The 23640-nt window shown below is 41.8% G+C and overlaps 3 protein-coding genes and 1 long non-coding RNA gene across 14 annotated transcripts in view; 2 read left to right on the top strand and 2 right to left on the bottom strand.

Moving 5' to 3' along the window:
- LOC147757408 (uncharacterized) overlaps positions 1–20000 on the top strand; it is a 70144-nt gene extending 50144 nt beyond the window's left edge. Inside the window, exons 3-4 of one of the 3 annotated variants that reach the window (XR_015322301.1) lie at positions 10659–10709; positions 19180–20000. This is a non-coding gene — a long non-coding RNA (uncharacterized LOC147757408). Of the gene's footprint in view, positions 1–2816; positions 3111–3631; positions 3982–10658; positions 10710–19179 lie in introns of those variants that run through there. The other 2 variants (XR_015322303.1, XR_015322302.1) reach the window with 2 other exon arrangements.
- The window catches only part of LOC111244760 (GTP-binding protein Di-Ras2-like), an 85776-nt gene extending 64458 nt beyond the window's left edge, over positions 1–21318 (bottom strand). For 3 of the 7 annotated variants that reach the window (XM_086981653.1, XM_086981655.1, XM_086981656.1), the window contains exon 1: positions 20557–21318. The gene's annotated coding sequence lies outside the window, so the exon portion shown is untranslated. Of the gene's footprint in view, positions 1–14985; positions 15076–20556 lie in introns of all 7 variants that reach the window. The other 4 variants (XM_086981658.1, XM_086981657.1, XM_086981660.1 and 1 more) reach the window with 2 other exon arrangements.
- On the bottom strand, positions 15112–19184 carry LOC111244759 (organic cation transporter protein-like). Its single transcript, XM_086981645.1, has one exon. It carries the CDS (start codon positions 18256–18258, stop codon positions 16519–16521), a length of 1740 nt encoding a protein of 579 aa, XP_086837771.1. The 5' UTR covers positions 18259–19184; the 3' UTR covers positions 15112–16518.
- A 162-nt stretch (positions 21319–21480) lies between the features above and the next one.
- RhoGAP71E (Rho GTPase activating protein at 71E) overlaps positions 21481–23640 on the top strand; it is a 71325-nt gene continuing 69165 nt past the window's right edge. The window contains exon 1 of one of the 3 annotated variants that reach the window (XM_022792150.2): positions 21481–23284. In XM_022792150.2, the coding sequence (XP_022647885.1) occupies positions 23184–23284 (101 nt within the window). In that variant the 5' untranslated portion in view covers positions 21481–23183. The remainder of the gene's footprint in view (positions 23285–23640) is intronic. The other 2 variants (XM_086981641.1, XM_022792148.2) reach the window with 2 other exon arrangements.

A 23640-nucleotide genomic window follows, 5' to 3' on the forward strand; every position in this document is an offset into this window, starting at 1 on the left:
CAACAGATAGTGCTTAAATATGCGCCACTTCTAATTTTGTAAGCGTACAAACCGATTTATGAGCAGTTCTATCTACCCTAACCGACTCCTATGGAACATGAGTCGGCTGTGGTCGCCGTGGCACAACAAGTCATCACAGCCGTCACACCGTTAGGCCAATACAGCAGTTTTATAAAGACCAGCCTTGTGTACGGCAAAGTAATGTTCGTTTGGCCGGGTGCATTTATGGCGTAGATGTTATCCTTACCCTTACTAATTACAATAAAAACCGATATTATACCTTACGAAGAAACTAACACGAACCCTACCATTCAGATAGATTCTCCCTAGAAATATAGTTTTCATTGTCTTCGTCTTCCTCTCTTCCAACGCACTTGCTCAAGTCGACACTGTTTGGACGCAACTCGCACAAGGCCTTTATATGATACCCATTAAGATTGATTTATGGATAATAATATCTTTTACTATGTGCGTAGTGCTATAATTATAATAAAGGAGTGAGGCAAGAAAAACGAAATAAAAACGGACTGTTTTGGGTCAACGTTGCGGCAATCGGAAATAACCGAAATATAAACAAGTCGGAAAACCTACATACAAAAGCAGGTAGCAGGGATTACAGGTTGTACTAACTATTTTATCACAGTAGGAAGAAACTAATCGTAAAACGGAAGTATACTTCTATTTACGATAATATTTAGATTTGAACAACCATATATATATATATATATATATATATATATATATAAGCGAATATAAATTATTTTATAGAGCGAATAGAAATTTCGGTATAGCAGTTAAGGCTAAGATTATTCGAGTGACAGTCCTAAAAATAAATCGCAGTGCCATACAGGAGCATCGAGATTTACTTCTTTTTATTGAGAAAAACACGGTAGCGACTGTCAAGCTAAATTTTTTCAGTACAGCGTCCGGCTCTAGCACCGTTAAGCGTCCTTTTAAATTGGCCACTATTGAGATAGGTTTATTGTAGTAACTGATCACTTCAGTTGTTAGGTGCAAGAAAAAAACTGTTACCCTAGAATTTGTTTCCAAATTTACCCAGTAGAACTTAAGTACGGTGGGAATAGCTGGCGACAGCATTAAGACAGAAAGACTTTTTCCACATTTTCTGTCCGTTATTTTTGTCTATTTTATAGTAGTTTATTTATTACTACGCAACGTTATTCCACGTATACCATCAATAGGAAATTATAGCTTGACATATAACTTGTTTTTGAGCATCCTGATTTCATAAAACAAGGAGCAGCGCCTACATAATATGAGCATCGAAATCGGGTATTTTTTTCGATATAATAATGCTCATAGTGGCCAACGATGAGAAAGTGAGCGTTTTTCGTAACGTAAATTACCATGCATCCTACTACCGTTTGATAATTTTCGGTGTATCTCTATATTCACGCTTTTCTAGTTTTCTTAGCTCTATAGATCCTCCTTATAATGCATTTCTGCACGGTTCATCTCCAAAGGATATTTTCGAAGATAAAATATATCTTACGGACATTTTATCCAGAAAGACCTGAATAGGTAAATTGGCGGCTCGATTTCCACTCTTTAGATCATCACTGAGCCAAGCATTAACCGTATAGGGACTTGATTTCATATCTCCAACGAGACTGCTCAAGACAAACACACTAATGGATGCGGAAAAATTCATTCGCCGAGGCAGACTGCATTGAGCGAACAAGACGACAAAACAAACCATCACTATTTAGCTTTTTATCGCCGTACTCGATGAAACAAGACATAATGCACCATGTACCGAAAAGCTCGTCTGTAAAATAAATACCGCCTAGATGCCGACTAAGACTGCCAAACAACGACCGTTCGTCTCCGTCTTCTTCAAATGCGTAATATGAACGTTTGACTGTTGGCTATTTACATTTATGGTGCTAGCGATAATGGCGGCGTATCCGACCAACCTATCGTTAGTACAGTGATCTACCTATATGCCATTGAGGTTATTACACGATTTCAACACTTAATCCGTAGTATATGCGTTGAAGGTGATGTCCATCGGTCTGTCCTCTTCTTCAACACGCGCGCCTCTGTTTACCGTTCTAGTCGACGGACGTCGGACTGGGCATCAACCAATGAGCGAACGGGCTGAGGACAGAATCGACATGTGGATCGGGATCAAAAGCCAAAGCCAACATGTTGACGTTAGATTCGACCATTGGCAAACTTGATTGGTGTACACCTTCGAAGACGTCGGCCTGAGACCAATTCAGCCCACTCTGCCCGGGTGGAGGAAACAACAAACACTTTTAAATAAAATTACTGTCTAACTTATTATTTAATACTGCAATATATTGCATTTGTGATGGCGTCGTACAACTACAATTACATCTTTCAACGCGTTCCTTTAGAGAGATGCGCGTGCAGTTGCTAAAAATGAGGCCAGACATGAAACGGTCCTTGTCGACGAAGAATTCAAGACGCGTTATAAAATATTAACTTTTTTTTTCTCGCACATATATTATTTCCCGTGCCTATTTTATACAGTAATAGGACTTTTAGTATTGTTGTTATTAAACACGTCGTGTATTCTTGTTCAGACGGCTATAACTATAAAGTTAATTATATCCGAGCGGAGGCCAACTGCGCGCGCCCAACTTTGCCCCGAAAAAATGGTGTTTCATTGTCGCCTTATGAGTATGTCAAACTCAAAGTCCCTATGGAAATAAACGCTGTTTTAGTAAATCCTATTGTTTATTATAACAATTCTATTCCTGCTATAAATATTTCTAGTTAAAGATGGTATCGTGGATCACCTCGAACGAGAAATATATCATTTGCAGATACCTCTTGCATCTATACGTTTTTTTCCGTGACGAAATGAATTGGGAGAAGCGCGCAGGCTTATCGGTGTTTTGACAAAATATTCAAACACATTGTCAGTGATCGATGAAAAGAAGTTCTCACGACCGTATCTCGGCAAGCAGTGTACGCGTTCAACATTCAACCATCGTTTTCCAGACGACGATCTATTAGATGAGAAGGCGGGAGATGAGAAAAAAACGACGCTGTAGAAGGTATTGGAACTCGGCCACGAAACGGGAATGCAACGCAAAGCTTCTACACAGCGAACGTCGGTAGACACACTTGCAATTTGTATGGGCTGCTCGAATAAGTGCGCCAAGATGAAAAACGTTATCGTATTTGGCGACTCTCTAATTATCAATAATATACTACTAGATTTGTCTATGTACATTCAGATAATTTTATACATATTTCGGCTGCATCAGAATCATCGCAGCGTTCTGTCAGCGAATTCAAACTTAATACTGGATGGGAGATAGGACTAATATGTGTATTTCGCCTATTAGGCCAGGCGAGTGATAAACGCAACGCGTATGTAGGCACAACTTGTAACATCTTGCTTCAGTCGCCTCCACAGACGCTTCGTTCGCAAAAGTTTAGATTCGATGAGACTGAATTTACCCTCAAGATATGCCCGATATAGATCATTAAGCTGCCACACAATACTTTTTAAACGTTTATGCATATACGTTCATGTAAATCATAAGAATGTCTGGGTTTGGCTTATCGTAAACAATTTTTTCAAAATCATGCCCCAGTGCAGATGCTAACTTATCCGTTCGATCGATAACAGATGGATATTCGAAGAAGCTTCAAGGACGATGTGGCCGTCGAACGCGGGAAGGACTGTTCACCCAGTAGCGAATATGTACCTCTTGACGAAAAGACGAGCTAACGGGCGTAGGTTATCGGGGGTCGTCTTAAGAACTACCAAATAATCCATAAACAGATAATTGATAAGAGTTACCGGTTGATTGACCTCTTCGACTCTTGCTATGATAGGACTACAAAAAGCTGGTCATCACCAATATGAGTTGGGATGCTAATATTTATATATAAATAAATCTTGAAGTCTTCTCACAGTTTGTCTTTATGAATAAGAACTTGATTACTCCGTCCAAAATACATATGTCAGCGTTAATTGTTAATAATAGGATCGCAATCAAACATGAGAACGGCTTTTTCAAGACTCCTCCTTTGTCAAAAAAATATTTAACGAAATTAAGCTATTCTTAACTGTGCAGGGACTACACAAATTTCGCGGCCTCATTGTGATCCGGGTAAAAGCAAAAATAAGGTCTGTACAGCAAAAAGATCTCAGCCATTGCAATAAAAGTACATATGGATGCGGTCCTTAACCAGCTAGGCACAACATGAAGCTTTGTTTGTTTGTTACCTTAGTCAATACGAGAAATCCCAATGCAAAGTTATACTTTTTAAGGCGATTTGTGTAATGCCGTGTACGCACGATTGGGCCCAGCAGAGCAGCGTCTATCTGGGGCAGGCTGATCTATGGGGGGGGTCTCCTAACCCCCCTGTTAACCCCCCTGCGCCGCTGGGTAGACTATTCCCACCAACTAATTCTCTGTCCCTCTTTCACACGTCACTCCAATAGTGCCCTTCAATTAATAGTATTACAAACTATTACAGAAAGTAGCTGGTAATGCGAGGTCATTGGGCTGAAACGATTCCGGTTAGGTTCCCCACCGGATTACATGGAGATGAAAACTTTTCCTGCCCAGGAAAAGTTTTCATCTCCCCGCCCACCGCTTCGAAAAAAACCTACGGAAAATAATACGTGTATATAATAAACATGTCCTTCCAACTAACGCTATTTACCGAGCAGGCAATTTGTTTTACAACGATATACAATGACAGACGGAGGGTCCATGCTATAGTACTTTTTTTATTTTCCTAACCTCTATTAAAGGTCGTGTCGCTACGGTGACTTAAATCGCCTTGCCTCTAGCTGAGGAGGTCAGGGGTCGCTAGTTTAAGCCCCACCCGCAGCATATACTATTCGACAGACGTAATTAAATAAAGAAAGTGTATCACGCTTGATTTTTGAACTGGTCTGAGGCCACATTGCGACAATTCTATTTCGCCCGTGTCCCTTTCACTTGTGAGTATATGAATCATTTAATATCAGTAAACCGATAGATATCCGCCGTACATCAGCACGGGTAATTATAAATTGAGCAAAAGCTTTTGAAATGTACCTGCGCGGTGTGTGTGGAGTATCCGATACATAATCCCCGTTGAATTCAGCAAAGTACTTGTGTTAATCGATCAGCGCTTTCCCTAGGATCCAAACCATGGATTTCCACGTTTTTCAGAGAGATCAAAACGCTTATTCTGTTCATTTCTTTAATAGATTAATGCATTGCATATACCTTTCATATCGTACTGTCGGCAAACTATTGACAGTTTTAATAACTAGATGGCGTTAAAGACACATATAGATAATGTAAACCATTTGGTTACCAAGGCGTAAAAATAATAGGTGCACTTTAGATGGAGCGCCTTAAAAATCAGTGAAATTTCTGCGAAAATCTGTTTTGCAACAAGGTTTCAAATGTTACCCACAAAAAAATTTCTGCTGCACACAATCACGATGCATTTAAGATATCCAGCGATACAAAAAAGTTGATGTTTTGATGCCACACGAGCCAAACAGTTCCCTCGATGTTATATCTCTCGGCGAAACTCTACGGTAACGCAACGAAGTCAAACCATTTCTGAAGCAGTTGAAAGGATAATAACGTGTGCGTAAAAAAACATAATAAGCCATAGGACCTGTGGCAAAATGCACACCGCCAACGTCAAAAATATGCGTTTGTTAGAATTGAAGAGGAATCGTGCACTACGAGCAACCGCTGCCGCCGTCTACCAAAACGATATATGCCAACCTTTACTGTCGAGAATAAATGGAGCTACACGAAGCTACTGAACGAATTCGACCGGAACTAGTGGACAAGAAATACGTCATCTTTCATCTCGACAATGGCACGTCTTTATTGAGAAATTTTAATGAGTTCGGCATATAGCCCAACAGGATATTGCACCATCAGACCGCCAGCTGTTGTCGTTACCGCAAGGCTCGTTTGATGAAGTTAATTTACTTTCGAGGCAGGGACACAAAACTCGCCTTCGACAATTTTCGGCCAGCCCAGCACAGGAAAGCACACAAGTTTTATAACGATAAGGTTATGGCATTGCCAAAAAAATCGCAAAAGGTCTTCGATTAAAATGGCGCTTATTTACGTTAGTGATAGCATTTTAAAATCTAGAAAACATTCGCTTCCGTTTTCATGAACAATCATTTTTCAATCATATCTAAGAACGTCTCAAGTTGGCTTTACTATCTGAGCTCCTGTCACTTGAGCGCGACATTAAAACAAAAGAATCCACACCTACTGTAAAACTTCGACACAACGGGTCAGTATTCGTTTACGGTTGCCGAAATACCGTTTATTTATGGTAGTCGAGTCGTAAGTACATTTGCCTTGAGCACATATTTCGTAATCGGGTCAAAGAACGCCTGAGTTCAGAGTCACCCTTTGAATCGCTCGATCAAGAACGACAAACACTGCTTCGTCTTGAAGGGAAGACTTGTGACAGCATTTGACTATGATATATTTTAGGCATTCCTAAACTGTCTAGATCGTATGACAAACCGGGTCGCTGTATATTTCCGTACCTATCGCCGCGCTTATGGGCAGTAAAGTATCGCCACATCAGTAGATGACTGTCCTCGTGATGGGCCGGTGATAACGTGTGTGGCTGTTAAACTTCAAGATACATCAAGTTGTCTAGCTTTGAAGCTAGGCGCGGATACGCTTTGCTTTGTGTCGGAAGCGGCCAGTAGCCACCTCGAGTAATGCTTAACTGTGTTACCAGATGGAAAACTCTCAACGTCTATTTTAGGCATTCTACTGAACACAACATGTGACAACATATAACCGAGAGTACTTTGGGTTTTATATGCGGTGCATAAATGCAAAGAAACAGAGGTGCCTTCCTGATTGTCTGTTTGTACAGGCATTCTTTGTATCGAACTTGCGCTTTGCCTAAAATTAGGACTTAGATCGCGCAACGTACGGAGCATGAACGAAGGAAAACTTGATGGGCTACGATATACATTGCTTTTGTTGTTGATCATCATTTTCTGATAAAATAAAATCGGCCGCCGTCAGCGCATATCATTATTCGGGGTCTTTCTGAACTGACTGATTAACGTTAGAAGCATCTAGACATGCTATTAATTCAATATAATGAAGAACAGAATTTTGATGAGGGAACAATAGGCCACAGCATTGGGACTCGAAGTGTCTAGTGTGTACCCTGATGATTTATTTAATTAAACCTAGTAAAGCTGTAAGCTTAAGGCTAACTTTGGTCATGTTTTATCATGATCGTCCTTTATAAGTCCCCGAATTCGTGAAGTGCATAAGCGAGCTGGATCGTCTAACCCGGCTGATGTGTCGCCATGCGGATATAAACCGGATCTTAGTTATTAAGTGCACTGTAGTAATATCGTGCATCAGTATTTCTGTTAGCTCTAATACTGCAATGCAACATCATATGAAAAAAAACAGCTTCAGAACGCTTACCGTAACTACTGACCTATTGTTTTTGTCGACGAATGTACATTGCAAACCATCTATCGATACCCAAACATAGAAGTTAGGATTCAAGATACTTTCCACTACGCTTGATTAGAGCTAAAATATCCTCATTTATAGGCTAAGTACTAAAGATTGTCATGCGAACATGAAACTTCAGCTTTAATTAAGCGCAGTTTAAATGACGCGTTTTGACTCTAGCTCATATATGTGTGTTATGACCATTGCAAAACAATACGCAGTTATTCATCTGTTATATCATTACTAATATACTGAGATGTCCACCAAGTAATCGCAACTTTGAAAACTTTAATTATTTTTCTACGGAGTAGTTCAAAACCGTCGTTGATGTCCGTGCAACCTTGGCATTTCTAAATAGGTCAATGTAAAGGTCGCTACCGAGGTCCTGTTTGCAATGCATTTCAGAATGGGGTTTTTCCAGATGGTCTTCTCTCATCGGCACCATTGATGACATCACGCGCAGTTCTGGCCTTATGTTCTGACTACCTGGACAGCCAATTTAATTCGATTGCAAAAACTAAATCCTCGAAAAGCGCCCTCTCGGCCAGGAAAAGATCACGCCATTGTCTCAGCAATGAACTTCGCTGTCAGTGACAAGACTTTGGAGGTCGAGCAGCATAACTCTGAAGGCTAGTAAAGCCAAGAAGATTACCGAGAGAGAAAGTGAACTAAAAAGTTGTCTCCTGCACTCTTTTCCCCTAATTACTCTTTCAATGTTCCCTTGTCTTAGAGGTAATAGACTGAGGTTTACCGATGATGGGAACGAACGCGGAGAGGGCGAATAGAGTCAAGGAAAAAGGAGATCAGCTGGGCTCCTTACTAGAAATAATCTGTACTATTGCCGTAGGCTGTAAAGACTGTTGGGGCTGGGGGACCAACTGTTCTAGCTGACAGTCAAATCTTAGCGTGCTACCTGACGTTTGGAGTCTTGGTAAAAGAAGAACTAATTACAGGAAAAAAGCAGGTTAATAGAAGATCCATTCAGAGCGACAATATTAACAGACATGCTTACAAAACTCAGGGTACGGGCCAGTATCGTTGTCCAAATTATCCACCATCTGATTGGCAAACGTATGCAAAGGAAAAGGAGCGACGTTACAAAAGAAAGCAAACCAAAACATAGAAGGGCAGAGTAAAATATAATGCTAGATATGTAATTGAGGTAATTCAAGAAATTTTGTCCACGCCAGTTTTTGGAATAGTATTTAACTTGAATGGATAGCATTAAGTTACGTTACTTCAAAATTGTCACCGCAGCGAGGCCAAGCGTAAACGTAAGCGGAAAATCTTCTATAAAATAATGAAAACAAGAAATAATTTATTTTTCATACACATTCATATGTACCCAAAATATCAAACGAAATCGTACTGTATGTACCAGCCTGAAACAGCTGAAACAAAAAACTAGCATAACAATTATCCTTGGCAGCGTCTCCTTCATCGTTTGGTAAAGCTCAATTCGGAACTTTTATTTATTTTGCAAAAACAGACAAAGCTATTTTCCCACGAGAAGCCGCTATATCCTTATATTGTCATTATATTAAGACCACTATAACTCCTTGCAAGATAACGACATGCTCAAAAAGGAATATATATATATATATATATTCCTTTTTTCCTTTTGCCACTACCCGTTTACGCCACTGATAATTGTTTTGCTAAGCTTTTGCAATTTCCTACCGTCCCAAGTCAAATTTATTTGTTCCAATCATGCACCCATAAATTTACATAGCAAATTGAGTCGAGTATAATTCTAAATATATTTTCATACAGCTGTGACTTATACAAGAGTTTTAACGCTTCTAACCATAAAGCTAGTGTCAAGAATTTCAATAGTACCATAGCGTCCATAATTACCCTCTACAACAAACTACTATACAGACCTTTTGTTAAGTCATATAAGCTCTATCGGTAATATATTTCGAAGAACTTAACAAAGTCCATGATTTACACAAAACAGCGTACAGGGGATCGTTTGCGGGATATTTTGAAACGCCTGTAGACAGTCAAACATATAAGCTCCAACCGCTTGCTATTACTATTAAGTCTTACAAAACATGTAACAGCAATGGGTCATGCTTACTTGCTTTCGTCGATAGTCAAGGCTCGTCGGCGACCATATGAATTTTTTTTGAGCGTTGACGTTCCTATTAACCGGTTAGACATACAACAGACTCAGTATTGATGCATCGACAATATCATTATCAATAATCGCCTAGCGTTTCTAATCCTGCGAGAAACGGGACAACTGTTGTAAGTGGTGCTCGGTTAAGCCAGTATTCAACGAGAAAGCGATTCTAGCTTTCTTCACATTTATGTCCCGGTTTAGGCACTGAAAAATTAATAGTGATAATCCACCTTCAATTTTACCTATTACGGAAAAGGTGCGCTTCTTATACACTTAAATGTATTTTACCTTAGGCCAAGTTTTAGCAGAGGCAGCAAAAATTAGGCCGGAACTTTCTAATGCGGTACATTATTTGCTCCTTGATTTATACATATATATCTTTATTTTATCAAGCCGCCGGATCGCCTAAAAAGTTTCCTTTCCAAGTCCACTGCGGTCCTCTGAGACAACCCTTAAGGACTTAAGCAACAGACGTAAACCTCGAAATATTTTGATAAATTTGGCCCGGCATATTTGCCCGCAGCGTTAGTAACTAACAGTCGCTCAGCTAGAGCGGGATTAATATGCATAATGTACATTTTTGTATAAGGACGGCATATTGAGTTATTTGCTGCGCATAACAACATAAAGCAAGTGTTGGCTGTTGAACTATTAGTAGTACTCCTAATATTAATTTAGCAGGTCGGAAGACCTTCCAGTCGTTGATACTCTGCTTGTCTTTCGCCGCCTAAGAGGCTCAAGGAAACCAAGTCATAGCAACTTACTCGCATCGTTAACTGTTCCATATTCACCAAGATAATACTAGGGAATACTATAAAGAAGCATCCTACGGAGCTGGAGAGCAGGGGAGGTAGTAATGGGTGGTGTCGCTAGTCTGTAACGGGCCAAGTTTGTTGATCCTTGTGAAGTGCTTGGAGCTGGGATGGCCGCACTAGCAGTAAGCGTATCGAAATATGTCTAAATCCAAAGATAAAGGGGGCCCCCGAGAAGCGATGCTAGCCCTGAATTGGTCGAGCTATGCTAAGTACAATTTCATTGGGTTTCAGATAACCCACCATATCACCTCCATTGGTCGAAGTTGCCGCCGGTGTGTAATGGTAAGCAACCTTATTTAAACGTATTCGTGCATACCGTATAGCGTATACGTGCATCGTATACTCTAGATGTGTTAGGGTAGAAGATCGTCAGTGGAAAGATTAAGCGAGTTGTGGTATAAAAAATAATAAAAACATGGGCACTTATTATTATATATATTATTATTATATATATTATACATTGGTAATTAGTGCGCTTTGTATGTATATATCCTAGCCTAAAACCCAGGGCGACTCTTTTTTATCTCGAGTATAATGGCCCCGGCGCTGCTAATGATACCGCACTGTCAATAGTTATCCATGACAGCGAACGGACAGACTTTGTGGGTGATATTGCCTAGCAATCACCAAATTATTATGAAGTTCCTTGACCGCTTACCGCACAAAGCTCTTTTTGCCCTCGTCCCACGCATTTGCCTTTTTCATACGGGCTTCTCTTCTTCCTCTTATAGTTCTACCTCTGGTCAAATGAATATTGTCGCTTAAACCGTTCTTCATTGCCAACATCATTCTTATTCGGGACACACCGCTTGGACAAGCTTGCGAAATCCATTGCTCGTGTGTGGGTATCAATATCACCTCTCCTAACGCTAGTCGCCAAACTACCCAAAACGATAAAGCCCAGATCCAGGCTGGGCGCTACTGGTCTTATAAACCATTGCTACTAGTTATTTCGAATTGTGAAGTTTTCGAACCCTATAGAACAGAGTGTATAATCGATCCAGGCAAAACGCAGGTAAAATAGATAGAATAGGAGTGCTGGTAATTTCTTCGCGCCTCTCGGGCAACAGCTTATGGGAACATAACCCAACGCATCAACGGAAGAATACGCTTTTCCGTCCCCATATGCGTATGTTTTCCACCAAGAACCCATCAAACAGCAGACGTCGAATCTCTCAGAATATCGAGGTTCCGTCCAGTCTGAACCAGCTCGGAGACGTATATCCGCAGAACAAGCCATAAGGGACGAGACGAACTAATCGAGCAGCCACAAGAGGAAAAATGCTCGAAAGATAAGTGCAAAATCCGAGAGATGCGAAAGAAGAGGAAAGTAAATGAACAGTAAGAAAAAAGAACCGAAAATGTCAGCGTAAGCGCGTATGCATTACTTCTTGTCTCGAAAACGTGCTTTGCAGCTGGTTCCACCGATGCTGCACAAGATCAACGCCACCATCTGGACGCTTCTTGGCTTTGGGAAAAACAAACGACGACAGCGACGAGGCTGGCATGATGAAAAAGGATCACTCTTTTATACGACGTCGTTCCATAGGGGATTAGACGCGAACATTAAGCGGAACTTGCGCTCAAAACTGCGCGGTTCTCGACGAAGATGTATCCGATTCCATCCGTTTTACCCGCCTTGCCCTTTGTGTGCACACCTTGAAACAGTGTGTTCTGTTTACAGTTCAGTTTTTCTAAGCCACCGTCGTATGCTGGTTATGACAGACCTTAGGAAAACAAAGCGAAGCCGTGTCATCGGGATGGACGAAGATATGGGGGATGTCATCAAGGCCTATACATAAACATACACAGATGGATACATGTGCGTCCGGTGTGGGCAAAGCTTGCACAGAGGGCCAACTAATTGACATACACTCAGGTGGTGTTGCACTTACAGCGTAACTGTATCTCAGATAAATATAGCAGAGCTTTTATTCCCATATTGTTCTCCCTTCCGTAGAACTTTCTTCTCCTTTTTTGAAGCAGGTAACGGAATGAAAAAAAAACAACAGTTTGATTTAATAAGGTCTTAAAGATACGCTCATTGTGATGTAGGTGACAGATTATGTGTGAGACAAATCTGAGGCTCAGGAGACGAGTTATTTCTGATAATCAAGATAACATGCATAATGAAGCTGATCGCATTTTTACTATCTTCAACTTTGATATTTCGAAGTATTTACGACCGGCAATAACATCTATAGAACTCGACTACGCCCTGAGATCGATTCCAATGACGAGGTGGTGGAACGAACTCCACTATAATCAAACTACCACCAAGCCTATGCGAGATAGTCCAGTACATGCAGATTTGTCGTTATTATTATAGGCTGCTGAGCTGACGGCGAAACATTTTCGATTAAATCACCTACTGAAGTTCAAACGCTACCTCAAATTGCACCTTGTTAAGAACTAGGACGTTATAATCGATACTACTATTCTGCTGAATTCAAATATTCCCGGTTTTGCGCCCTGTACTTAGTTTTAGAATCCCTGGACCGCATTGATGACGATTGCATTCACGTGTAGAAAGATATGACGATGAAGTTTACTCGGTTAATACAAAATGTTTGACCATTTCAATGTATAGCTTATTGTACTTTTTTTTATTTACTATAATGGAGTAATTAGAAGTGATGCTTATAATGATGTTTTATACATGGCATAAACATCAGGGTTTCATCGAACACTTGTAATTCGTTGGTATAGGTCGCCGGGTTCTTCATTGATTCCGCTATCTATGACCATACGAGCTAATTGTTCGTGCAGTTTCACGTACATCAGGAACTGTGCAAATTATGCAATTATAGTAGCAAAAGCACATGACGATAGGCGCACGTTACTTGCTCGACCCTCACTCATTTGCCAACACTAAATAAGCATTACTCTGCATATCCAACATGGCTCATATATACCTACATGCACTCACACCCGTACGTACCCAACATAGCTCAAGCCCATTCAAAAGAAACCGTACGAGTTTATAGAAGCAAGCAATATATAAATATTCGATAAAATAGAATCCTATGAACAATGTGAGCTATATATCTAAAAACCAATGTAACACATAGATACTGAACTTTATTCCACTTAAAGTGAGAATGAATGTTCGAACTCAATGCAGCCTGCGGTTTGAAAAAAAAATTTGATCCGATGCTCTATTTAGAACCCCGCATTCAATACTTAATATATCTTTTAATGGAACGATCCCGTATGATTCACCTATGACTATTCTCAATAATGGAACCAGCAGCTCATCCACGTGGTAACCTGAGTGGCTGCATTTGACATTGTCCGCAACTTGCCGGCAGCGCTTAGCGACATTCTAAATGATCTCTTTTTAATATAAATAAAAGCTTATTGGTATATATATATATATAAGCAGATAGGTTGTAACTATGAAACACGAAGAAACATAAAAGAATATCGATTCAGCATGTGTTACTCGTGTGCGTCAAGATCGATTCAACACAATCGACCCTGCGTTTGTGTCGAAACTAAATTGTTTGTGCATATTTGCCTGTTTTTTCTTATCCATTTGCAGCTTACAGATAGATCCGCAGACTCTTCAAAGCATACATTCTTTATTACAATAGAACTTGATGAGCTGGCGAGTGACAGCTAGAAAAATTAGGTTACATAAAATGAGTTCTGCAGGTAGCAAACGAAAACTCTTGCCAGTATTTCACTGAATGAAAAACCCGATCCTCAGATACGCGTGAGCTCTCTACACGTTCCAAATGTTCCAAGGAAGTGAATCAAAATGATTCACCAATAGTTTCTTTTTTCCCTGTCTTAGATTTCCTACTACAGCTATTTCTTGTTCGTTAGGCCTCTATCGGATTTCAAATAGACATATACGTCGGCAGTAGAATTTTGGAACTTCCGTTTCGGGCGGACTAAAAGACAAAGCGTTGAATCGTCTCAAAGCGAAGTTAGAGGTGCATAAACACCGAGCAGCGGCCTTATCAGATCGTTGGCCCAATAGACCTGATGGCTCGAGCAGTACTAACAAGAAAAGTCGACGACAAAGTCAGCTTGCCAAATTCTCAAAGCTTGTATGAAATATTCGGCGCTGTTTAACGTGACCGACCTCAACCTTTGATCTCGCGGCGGTGTTATGCGATCTGAATAGTTCCTAAATGAATTTCCCGTTCTCGTTGAAGAGCTCGCTAACGAAACTGCATCGCCGAATTCACGTCTGCGTTGGTTCGCTATACGTTACTCCCGGTTACTTGTTCATTTGTAGCGAAATCACATTTCGTATTAGACGGCTGTTTTGGACCAATTTTGGAACATCGTGCCGTAATTTACGACCTAACCCCTTAATTTTAGACATAGCATACGGACTATAATCGTATCGTGATTGTAGCTAATGGAACTGCGCTCCGAACTAGGTCATATCATGGCACCCCACGCTGATCTGCTAGTCACGCATTGTTTTCAGCGTTCATCTACAGAACATCTTGTAAAGTGACTCCACTCGCATTATGTATTTACCGATCGTGTCAAGAATTAGGGCCTTTGAAAGTAGTTAGAATTTTTTGAAAAAACTCACTTTATCCACACAGGCTGTGTAGCACATGTTGTCCTTTTCAATCAGAAGCATCGCGAACAACTCTAGCCAAATTTAGCTGCGTGATTTTAACTGCAAATATAATGCATAGTGAAAGACAATGATACATCGACGACAAATCGCATCACATTTTATTATTTATAATAACATTTGATTAATCGCCTTTTTGTCCTTGCTATGTCTAACAGAAGCAGGTCGTTATTTTTCTTTTCTTAATTTACTAGTCCTAGCAAATTGCAGGATCTGTTATTTTTCTACATAGTGATATAACTATGCATGCACTAATATTCATTAGTGTTTGCGTCTATTTTCCTTACTTCTTTACACTTATTGTTCTTACTAGTTTTTAGACACCAATAGAACATCTATTTTGGTCGGTAAATATTCACAGCATATATAGAAATCTATCTAGAATCTAGCATATATAGAAAATAACTATTTAAAGGTACCATTCGTATTATAGCTGTCCTTCTAGTGTTAAATTGTTTGGTCAATAACTGCAAATATAAATAGATAAATATGAGGCACGGTATGTGTATACTTCCTTACTGTATCTCTTCATCTTCGTCACAATCTTGCATATATAAAGGCACAAGGAGTATTCAGCGAATTGGATTGGCGGTTTTGAACATTGGTCCATTGTCGTACGCCATAGCGCAGATGCCTTTTCACTAGGTTGCAATCTACACACACACACAGCCAATAGCTATACATCGATGAACACGTCCGCTTATGAAGTAGTAATCATTTTCTGTTTTATCGCCTCTCTCTTTGACAGTCTGTCTCGTTCCTTCGTACGACTTAACAACTCATTCGAGCCGTCGTCACACTATTTACCTTATCATAAGGTCCGTTCGTTCAGGCACAAAATTATGCAATAATATAGCGATATAACACTTCATCTATAAAATACATATATGTATCTAGGTGATATATATTACATACGCCATTTGTTCGCGATTTCAAAAGATCATCGTCATTGACGGGCCGCTCAAACTGAAAAATGAGCGTGTGTGTGGATGCTTGTCCCTGGCGCAAATAAGCGTAGATTGATTTTTTTCTGTCTGTCTGTATCATATGTGTTCAACGAATTATGAGCACATCAATTCACTTTCAACTGTCAACAAGTTTGGTTAACAGTCACGTCAACGAAGCTTTTCGATGGTTAGTTATTTTGCCATTCTTTATTCAACATTCAGTATCCCGGTATCTTCTTTTTCCATTTAAACATACCCTTTATTTATATTATTGTCAAGTTAATTTTCGGAAAACAATGAGAGAAGTTTACCCATGGATGTCGGATTGTTGTTGTGGTCACATCAAGATAAGTACCGAATAAATTCTAAACTTTGATTCGGTTTTCGTTCTGATGTTCATGTATGTATGAAAAATTAAAATATATAAACAGGTAATGAACACATCCGTAAAAGGATGCATAAAGAACTCGCACAGAAACGTTGCAGGTGATAAACTGATGATAGATAAATAGATGTTAGGCGCATGTTATTGTAATCATTAGCACTTGTCGTCTTCTTCAGATGTTCGTCCATCACTCGAGACTGTGCCATTGCGCCTTGTTTCGCCGACCTCTCCCTCACCCTGATCAGGTTCGTCTTCAGTGGCCCTACCTTTTACTCTTTCGAGGCAGGCACACATGAACCCCAGTAATGGCTCGCCCTTGCCGAGTTGTTCGGCGGCCTCGATCGTCTGCGGCAACGGCAAGCCCCGGGTCTCGCATAAAAATAAAGTCAGGATGACCAGAACAGCGCTAAGTAGTCCACAGATGATGATGGGGTACACCATGTTAACCTGGGCAGTGTAGACGAGCGTCGGTGATATGTACAACGAGAGGGTCCCCGCAAACCGCAAGACGGCTAGTCCACGACCTCGCAGAATTGTCGGGTAGACTTCGGCACCATATTGTAGCATGATATCATAGTGGGTCGTTATCGCTACCCGCATCAGGAGTAGCAGGGCTAATCTTGCACGAGCATACACTTCTTCGACTTCCGGTGACGTATGCAAAAAGAATAAACCGCATAGGCTTGTAATTACCGTCATTGTTGTGGACACCATCATAGGCAATTTTCGCCCAACTGCGTCCACCGAAAACATGACGAACACCAAAGCCAACAGCTCGACCATGGCGCCTAACGTATACGACAAATAAATATCCGTACCGATAAATGATGTACTAAAAATCACAGAGTGATACACAAGATAGGTGAGAAACCATGAAGCGGCCAGAAGAAGGGTGTGCTTTCGAATCGTCGGTGTGCCAACTAACTCAAGTAATGTGATTCCTTTGCCGTTATAGAACTGTTCGGCGTCCTCAACTCGCAGCTCGAGGTCGGTTGGCACCTCTTTGCCATTCCATTTTCCTACAGTGATCAGCTCATCAACCGCTTCGGCGTCCCGGTGCTTAGATAGGAGCCAGCTCGCACTTTCCGGTATGAAGTTCATAAGGAGGACCGGCAACAGAAGCGGGACAGACATAACAACATTAAAAAGACGCCAATTATGACAACCTTTAGCTACCCAGGGCACGACCATTGACGACAGGATGTATGATACTGCCCAAGAGACGATGGCCGAAGTGCGGTGTTCTGCCCCGATGTACTCGAGAGCGAGAACGTACGGGTCCTCAGATAGCGGCAGCAGGCAGAGTCCGACAAGAAAACGGAACAGCGTAAACGATACGATGTTGACATCGACCATTGAGCACAGTAGGCCAGCAGTGGCAGCTAAGCAATAGCTGCAAATGATCGAAGAACGCCGACCAAAGCGGTCGGAAACGATGCCGAAGATAATAGCACCCATAGACAAAGCAACGTAGAACAGTGTTTGAATCACGTAAATATACTTGCCACGATCACAAACGAGAAACATTTCCGTCGCGATTGTCGGGTAGAGCTCGTTGAACTCGAACGTGTATTCGTTACAGGTCGCATTTCGTAATGGCTCTTGTAAGCTGTACAGCGCCGATGTTGCATTCTCGTATTCAAATAGATGACACTGATCGTCAGCCGGTATGAAAATTCGTTTTGCCGCTTCGTACGTCAAATTCGATGCCACTATTTGGCTCCGATTCGTAGGTAACTTGCAATGAAATTTATGCGGCACCAAAATAATAAAATATTGGCAGAAGTAGACAAACGCGCAAAACATACCCGCCGGCAAAACCAGGAAGCCAAGTAGAAGCTTCTGATACAGCCCGAACGAACCAGCGCCCTGAAGCGCCAGATCAAACTCCATCTTCACCTCCTTCAGCTTCGTCGCCGTCTGCACCGTCGTTCTCGCCGACGTTGATTCAGCTGCCACTTTTGTGGCGCGCCGTCACCTGCACGGTCGCTCGAAAGGCACTACCAAATGTACGCTAGTAGATTTTACTCAAACGAGTGAGCGTCAGGCCTTCCAGCTACCTAAATCTCTCACAATCACCCGCCGCTGATATTGTTGCCGTGCTCTAAAAACAAAGGTAGCTTTCCATAATAGTACGGGGATGGACGTGGACTACCATTGCCAGAGCTCGGAGTCTCGCCGCCGTCCTCATCGTCGTCGAGCAGCAACAACGTACTATTGCTATCGTCACTCCGCATCATCCTATACATCAAAGAGCGAATCGGTTTCCCTAAGTGTTGTCACGTTGAGCCAACACAAAAAAATTACGAGAGAGCGGACGACCCGTATATCTCCTCTGATTTCATTACTGCCCTCTGCGGTGATTGTGACGATCGCCAGCTAGCCAGCCAGCTAGCCAGCAAGGCGGCAGCCAGCACCCGATAGTCAAAGAACCCCACGGCTCTTGCTCTTAACCCTCACATCAGTCAACACAAACTGAACAGCTCTCTGAATCGAGTTCACGACGACGACGACGACGACAATGTCAATCCGCTGCATCTAGCTTGTCAGCCTCGTTCGTCCGACCTCGCAATTGGATTGTCGTATACCACACTCTAGAAAAATAAAATACGAAAAAGAAGAATTCATAGTTTTGTCGAGCCAGACAAACGTTCCCCTCCAATCACGACACTCGCCCGCCAAACACAGCCGTCAAACGCTTTTCTGCTATCCAGTAACAGCAGCACCATGTAAGTAATAGAGGTCCACGAACAATCCTAGCTAATTGCAGCTAATTCTTGTCAGAAATGTTTTGTTGGTTATTTCTCTTTTTAGACGACAAACGGCAGCGCGATGTTCTAAATAAATATCATCATTCGATACACTGATTTTGCCTGTCGTAAACGCGACGTCCTCTCCCGAGCGAGGTCTCGCTCGCCATGGCCCGCTACAGCTGGACGACCGAGCCAACTCTACAGATAAGTAAATACAGTCGAGGCAGCGACAAGGATTGGGAATTGCAAGTAAATTGAATGCACATGCAGAATTAATTTGTTTCAGACTGTACTGGATTTACAGATATATGGGGGTACATTTTTTTTTTAATAAAGGAGTTCCGAATTTAGAGGTTCGACCAGAGGAGGGTAATATACAAAAAAACTTGTTTCAGATTGAGTGAAAGAAAAGTAAGATTTTATATGGTTGAGCGCACGCGTCCAGCGCAGGAAACGCAACGAGCATGACACAAAAATTACTTCTACAAATACTAGAAACGACATACAACAACCGAATGAAGTCGATTGTTGGAAGTACCTTTGCACGAATCTTAGTTTGTGTTTTAGTTACTGGACGGCAAGGGAACGTTTTGTAAACGATGAAAGCTGAAAAAAAGCTAGGTAACATCGAATTTACTTAAGGTAGTCAGAAAACCAAAGCAACGAGAGGTATCATAATATCGATGCTTCTATCTAGACCGTCAAAGGGGTTGGTCAAACCAGATATAGAAAGGATTTTGAGTATCGTAAAGGCTATTGTTTCGAAAGGCTAACGCAATTCCGTATTTATTGACACGACATATTTCCAGTATTACTGGACCTCAATTAGTTCTTACCAATATTGAATAAAGAATCACGACTGTCTATTTTTATTTTTTCATCAAAAAATCGCTTTGTCTTTAATAACGTCATCTTTGCGCCCAGTTTACCCACTATTCCTCAAGGGTACGCACATAACTAATATCTGAATGTATAGGGTTGTCCGTTTTTGACATGTCCATTTCGAACAGTAATAAATGATACCAGCTCGTTGAATATGTCAAATTGCGTATCTCGTTTGCATTCGCGATTTAATCATAGCTGGATTAAAATTAGGTTGATCTATAGGAAATGAAGGGCGTTATAGGAAGTTTCTGTAATATTCAGGTCGTTTTTTGGATTCACTGAAGAGTATCTGATTGGCGAAACTGAGAACTGTTATGGAATTTTTGGTTTAATTATCCTTTTCCTATGTTTTTTTTTGGCTGATATGATCACTTCTATAACATGATTTACACTTGAAATTTCACAACGTGCTTTAAACAGGTTAGTTTTAATAATTCGTTGCTTTCAGAGAAAGTACCATAAAAATGGGCACTGACACAGCACCACGTATTAGTAGTCTCTCCAGTTATTAGGTCAGCCGATCGCCCAACGACCTACACAAAATTGAACTCACCATCTGTTTGCAAAGAGTCGCTTGAACTTTAGACCTAGTTCAACTCACAGGCTCTCAGGTCCTAGATGCCAGCTGTGCCTTGCTCTTTGTAAGGTCCCAGTACAACACAGAGCTCGAATGGGTCCTTGATCGGAGTTTGGACAGTTCACAACGATAGGTTCTCTGAAGAAAAAAGAAGACGATAAAAGAGTGCAGGACCGACAACTCCAGCTCAGTTGTCTTTGCCCAAAAAAAGGGACCTTTTTGGGTCTTCTGCTGCTCCAACAGCTTAGCGTCACCGTATAGATTTCATATCACGTACTGCAAAAGATGCGCAAAAATTCACCGCAACCCAACAATACTAACGAACAAAAACTTTATAATGTCTGTTCTAAATACCGGGCAGCGCTACGCGCCAAATCCAAAATCGAATCAAGCAATCAGGCTCTCCCGCTAATTTACCCGTTTTCTTGCCGAACATCTCTTGCAGCCTTTCAAGCTACAAAGCAACGGTTTTCATCTTCTCTCAGCTCTGGCCGACAACAACAAGCCATTTTTCCTATGTCTTCATTTTTATCTCACGGTCTAACCAGTTGTCATCATTACCAACATCATAGTCTCAATATGAAAAGCAACGATTTAAATATTTGCGCGTTCTTTCTGGACGCCCGCTACTCGCTCTGTCCCTGGCGGCATCAGCGAACGCATCCATTCGCCCACTCTTCACGACGCTACCCTTTCCCAGCATCTCGTTGCCGGTGGCGTGTGGGTGGGGTTGATGGTCTGATCAGTAGTTCTGCTGTTGGCCGCCGTATTGATTTTGCTTCCGCCATGTTGTCTTCGCTTCGTCGTCTGGTTAGTACCGTTTTGTGTTGGCGCTACGGCATCGGCGGCTGCCAGCAGCAGCTGCAGCTGCAATTGCAGCAGGGTTAGTCACGGCGACGGCAAGACGAAGCCAGTCACTGCATCATCGCCCGCGCCATATCGCTGCAGCGGTTCACTGACGCGCGCCCGCAGCTGCCGCCGCCGTACAAGAGGGAGACGACACGCGTAGAAGCTGCGGTCGTCGCAAGTCGCGAACAGCGAGCCGTGGGTGGCGCTGAGAGTGGTTGATTTTGGTGCTAGTGTTGCTGCTGTTCGAGCAGTTGTTGAAGAGTAGAAAGCTGCGGCTGGGCGTGTGGCCGCCGTTCGGTTCAGTTCAATTGGCCACTGTGTGGCGGTGCTTTATTCACGGGTTGCCTGGTGCTCAACTTAAGAAGTGGCCTGTTCGCGGACGCGTCTGCGTGTTGTGACGACGCTACCAAGCACTATCGAGCCGTCGTTCTGTCGCTAATTTGTTGGTTGTTTTGGGGCGTGTGTATGTGCGCATGTTATTGTGAAGTTGTTTCTTTTTGTACGAGCCATTTTTCTGACGGTAGCTACAACACGCTGTTGGGTGATGGTGTGGCAGGAGATCCGCTCAGGAAAGGAGTTGAGCAGACTGTGGCCAATCAACGATCCTTCCTCGTTTCTTACCTACACCCGTCTTAGCAGTTGACGTTCTAACTTATATTAACGTCATCACCTTTTTCCAGATTAGCAACAATCAAATCGCAGGAAGTGCGCGCGGGCCTTGATCTCCGTACTGCCTGAGATATCTCTAATTCTAATTGTAACAAACATAATATATTAAAATCGACATCGTATTGAGAATATCTCTTGAGGCTTGCAATTATCACCGAATGAATGAAAAAAAGAGGTGTTAATAATGATCGGGTACGCCGTGAGTGTGGCTCTCTTACTGTTATTTTTGCTGACAATTATTTTGTGAACGTGGCCTGGAGGCAGGTTGTCGTATACGCATGGATGGCTCAGAGTCAGTCACGACTGCAATCTTCCTGTTGCTAAACAGCTACACCTGTTACAGTCGTTCCCAACCTATAGCAATAAGAATAACGAAGACAATAACAACAACAACAAAAAAAAAATCGCCGGAGTAGTCTAACAGCACTGCGTTATTCCTTCAATAAAAATAAAATTAAATGAAAAAGCGTCATTTCGTGCTATTATCCGGCATTGTAGGTAACCAACTTTCTACGTGACGGCTATCTGTCGACTACCATATCTCTGACTCCTACCACAGATCGGAATAACATTTTATTATCATAGGTTCTTAAAGTTTCACTGAAGCCTGTTTTGCCTATCCATGGGGCCCGTCGTGTTCATAACGAAGCATCAGTAACGAAAACGGAAGCGTATTACAAGTGCTATATCATTTTGAGTCTCATTTGGGTCTAGTAGAACCCAAAAACGTTCGCCACGTAGAGGTCGTTAAATTGAGAATCAAGAGGATTAACGCGTTTGTTTTGTGAATCAGTCAGTACGCGCTCGGAACCGACACTAAACAAATATAACAACAACAGCAGTAAAACAGCAAATACAGGAAACTGTGGCGTATCACTAGACGGAACGAAGAACTAGTGGCCGTAGTGTCACCAACTTCAGAGTAGGTATCGCTCTACGGCGACGATTGGAGTGTTGTGGATAATACGCTTTGAAGAGATACAGTGAGACCCCGAGATCGAGGAAACACGGAAGAGTTACGCTACAGAATCGTGCTAGACGTAGTTGGCAGTAGTAGAACTAGCTGTGGTAGTGGTCATTGTGAGATGTCTGGCTGGGCTAGACGAGTTCACAGAGGGGCAAGCACCCTCAGCAGTGTTGTCACATCGTGTGGATACAACGCCCCCTATACGATACGCATGGAAAAGTGAGTAGAGTAATACTTACCGATAATACATTGCTTATTAGATAATGACTGCCTATATTAGCCCATTGATATGGAAACGTGGTAATCGATTGGATGTGTGCCAATGTTTGAACATTTTTGTGGCAGAGGATTGCGACGACCGTAAAAGGTTACGTTGCTACTATCGTTCTGACTGAATTTAGGAGAGGTGTTAAAAGGGGGTTTATAGCTAGGGCTGTGCATAGCGCACGAGATCTTTGACGTAGGGGGAGGCCAGTTAGATTGTTTTTTTTTTTCGTTGTAATTTGTTTAATCGCACGCGACCATAAAGCGTGATCATATGTTTCTAAAAATAGTCTTCAATAGTAAAGGGAAAA

Source organism: Varroa destructor, unplaced genomic scaffold (assembly GCF_002443255.2).
Source record: "Varroa destructor unplaced genomic scaffold, Vdes_3.0 BEIS01000002.1, whole genome shotgun sequence".
Lineage (NCBI taxonomy): Eukaryota > Metazoa > Arthropoda > Arachnida > Mesostigmata > Varroidae > Varroa > Varroa destructor.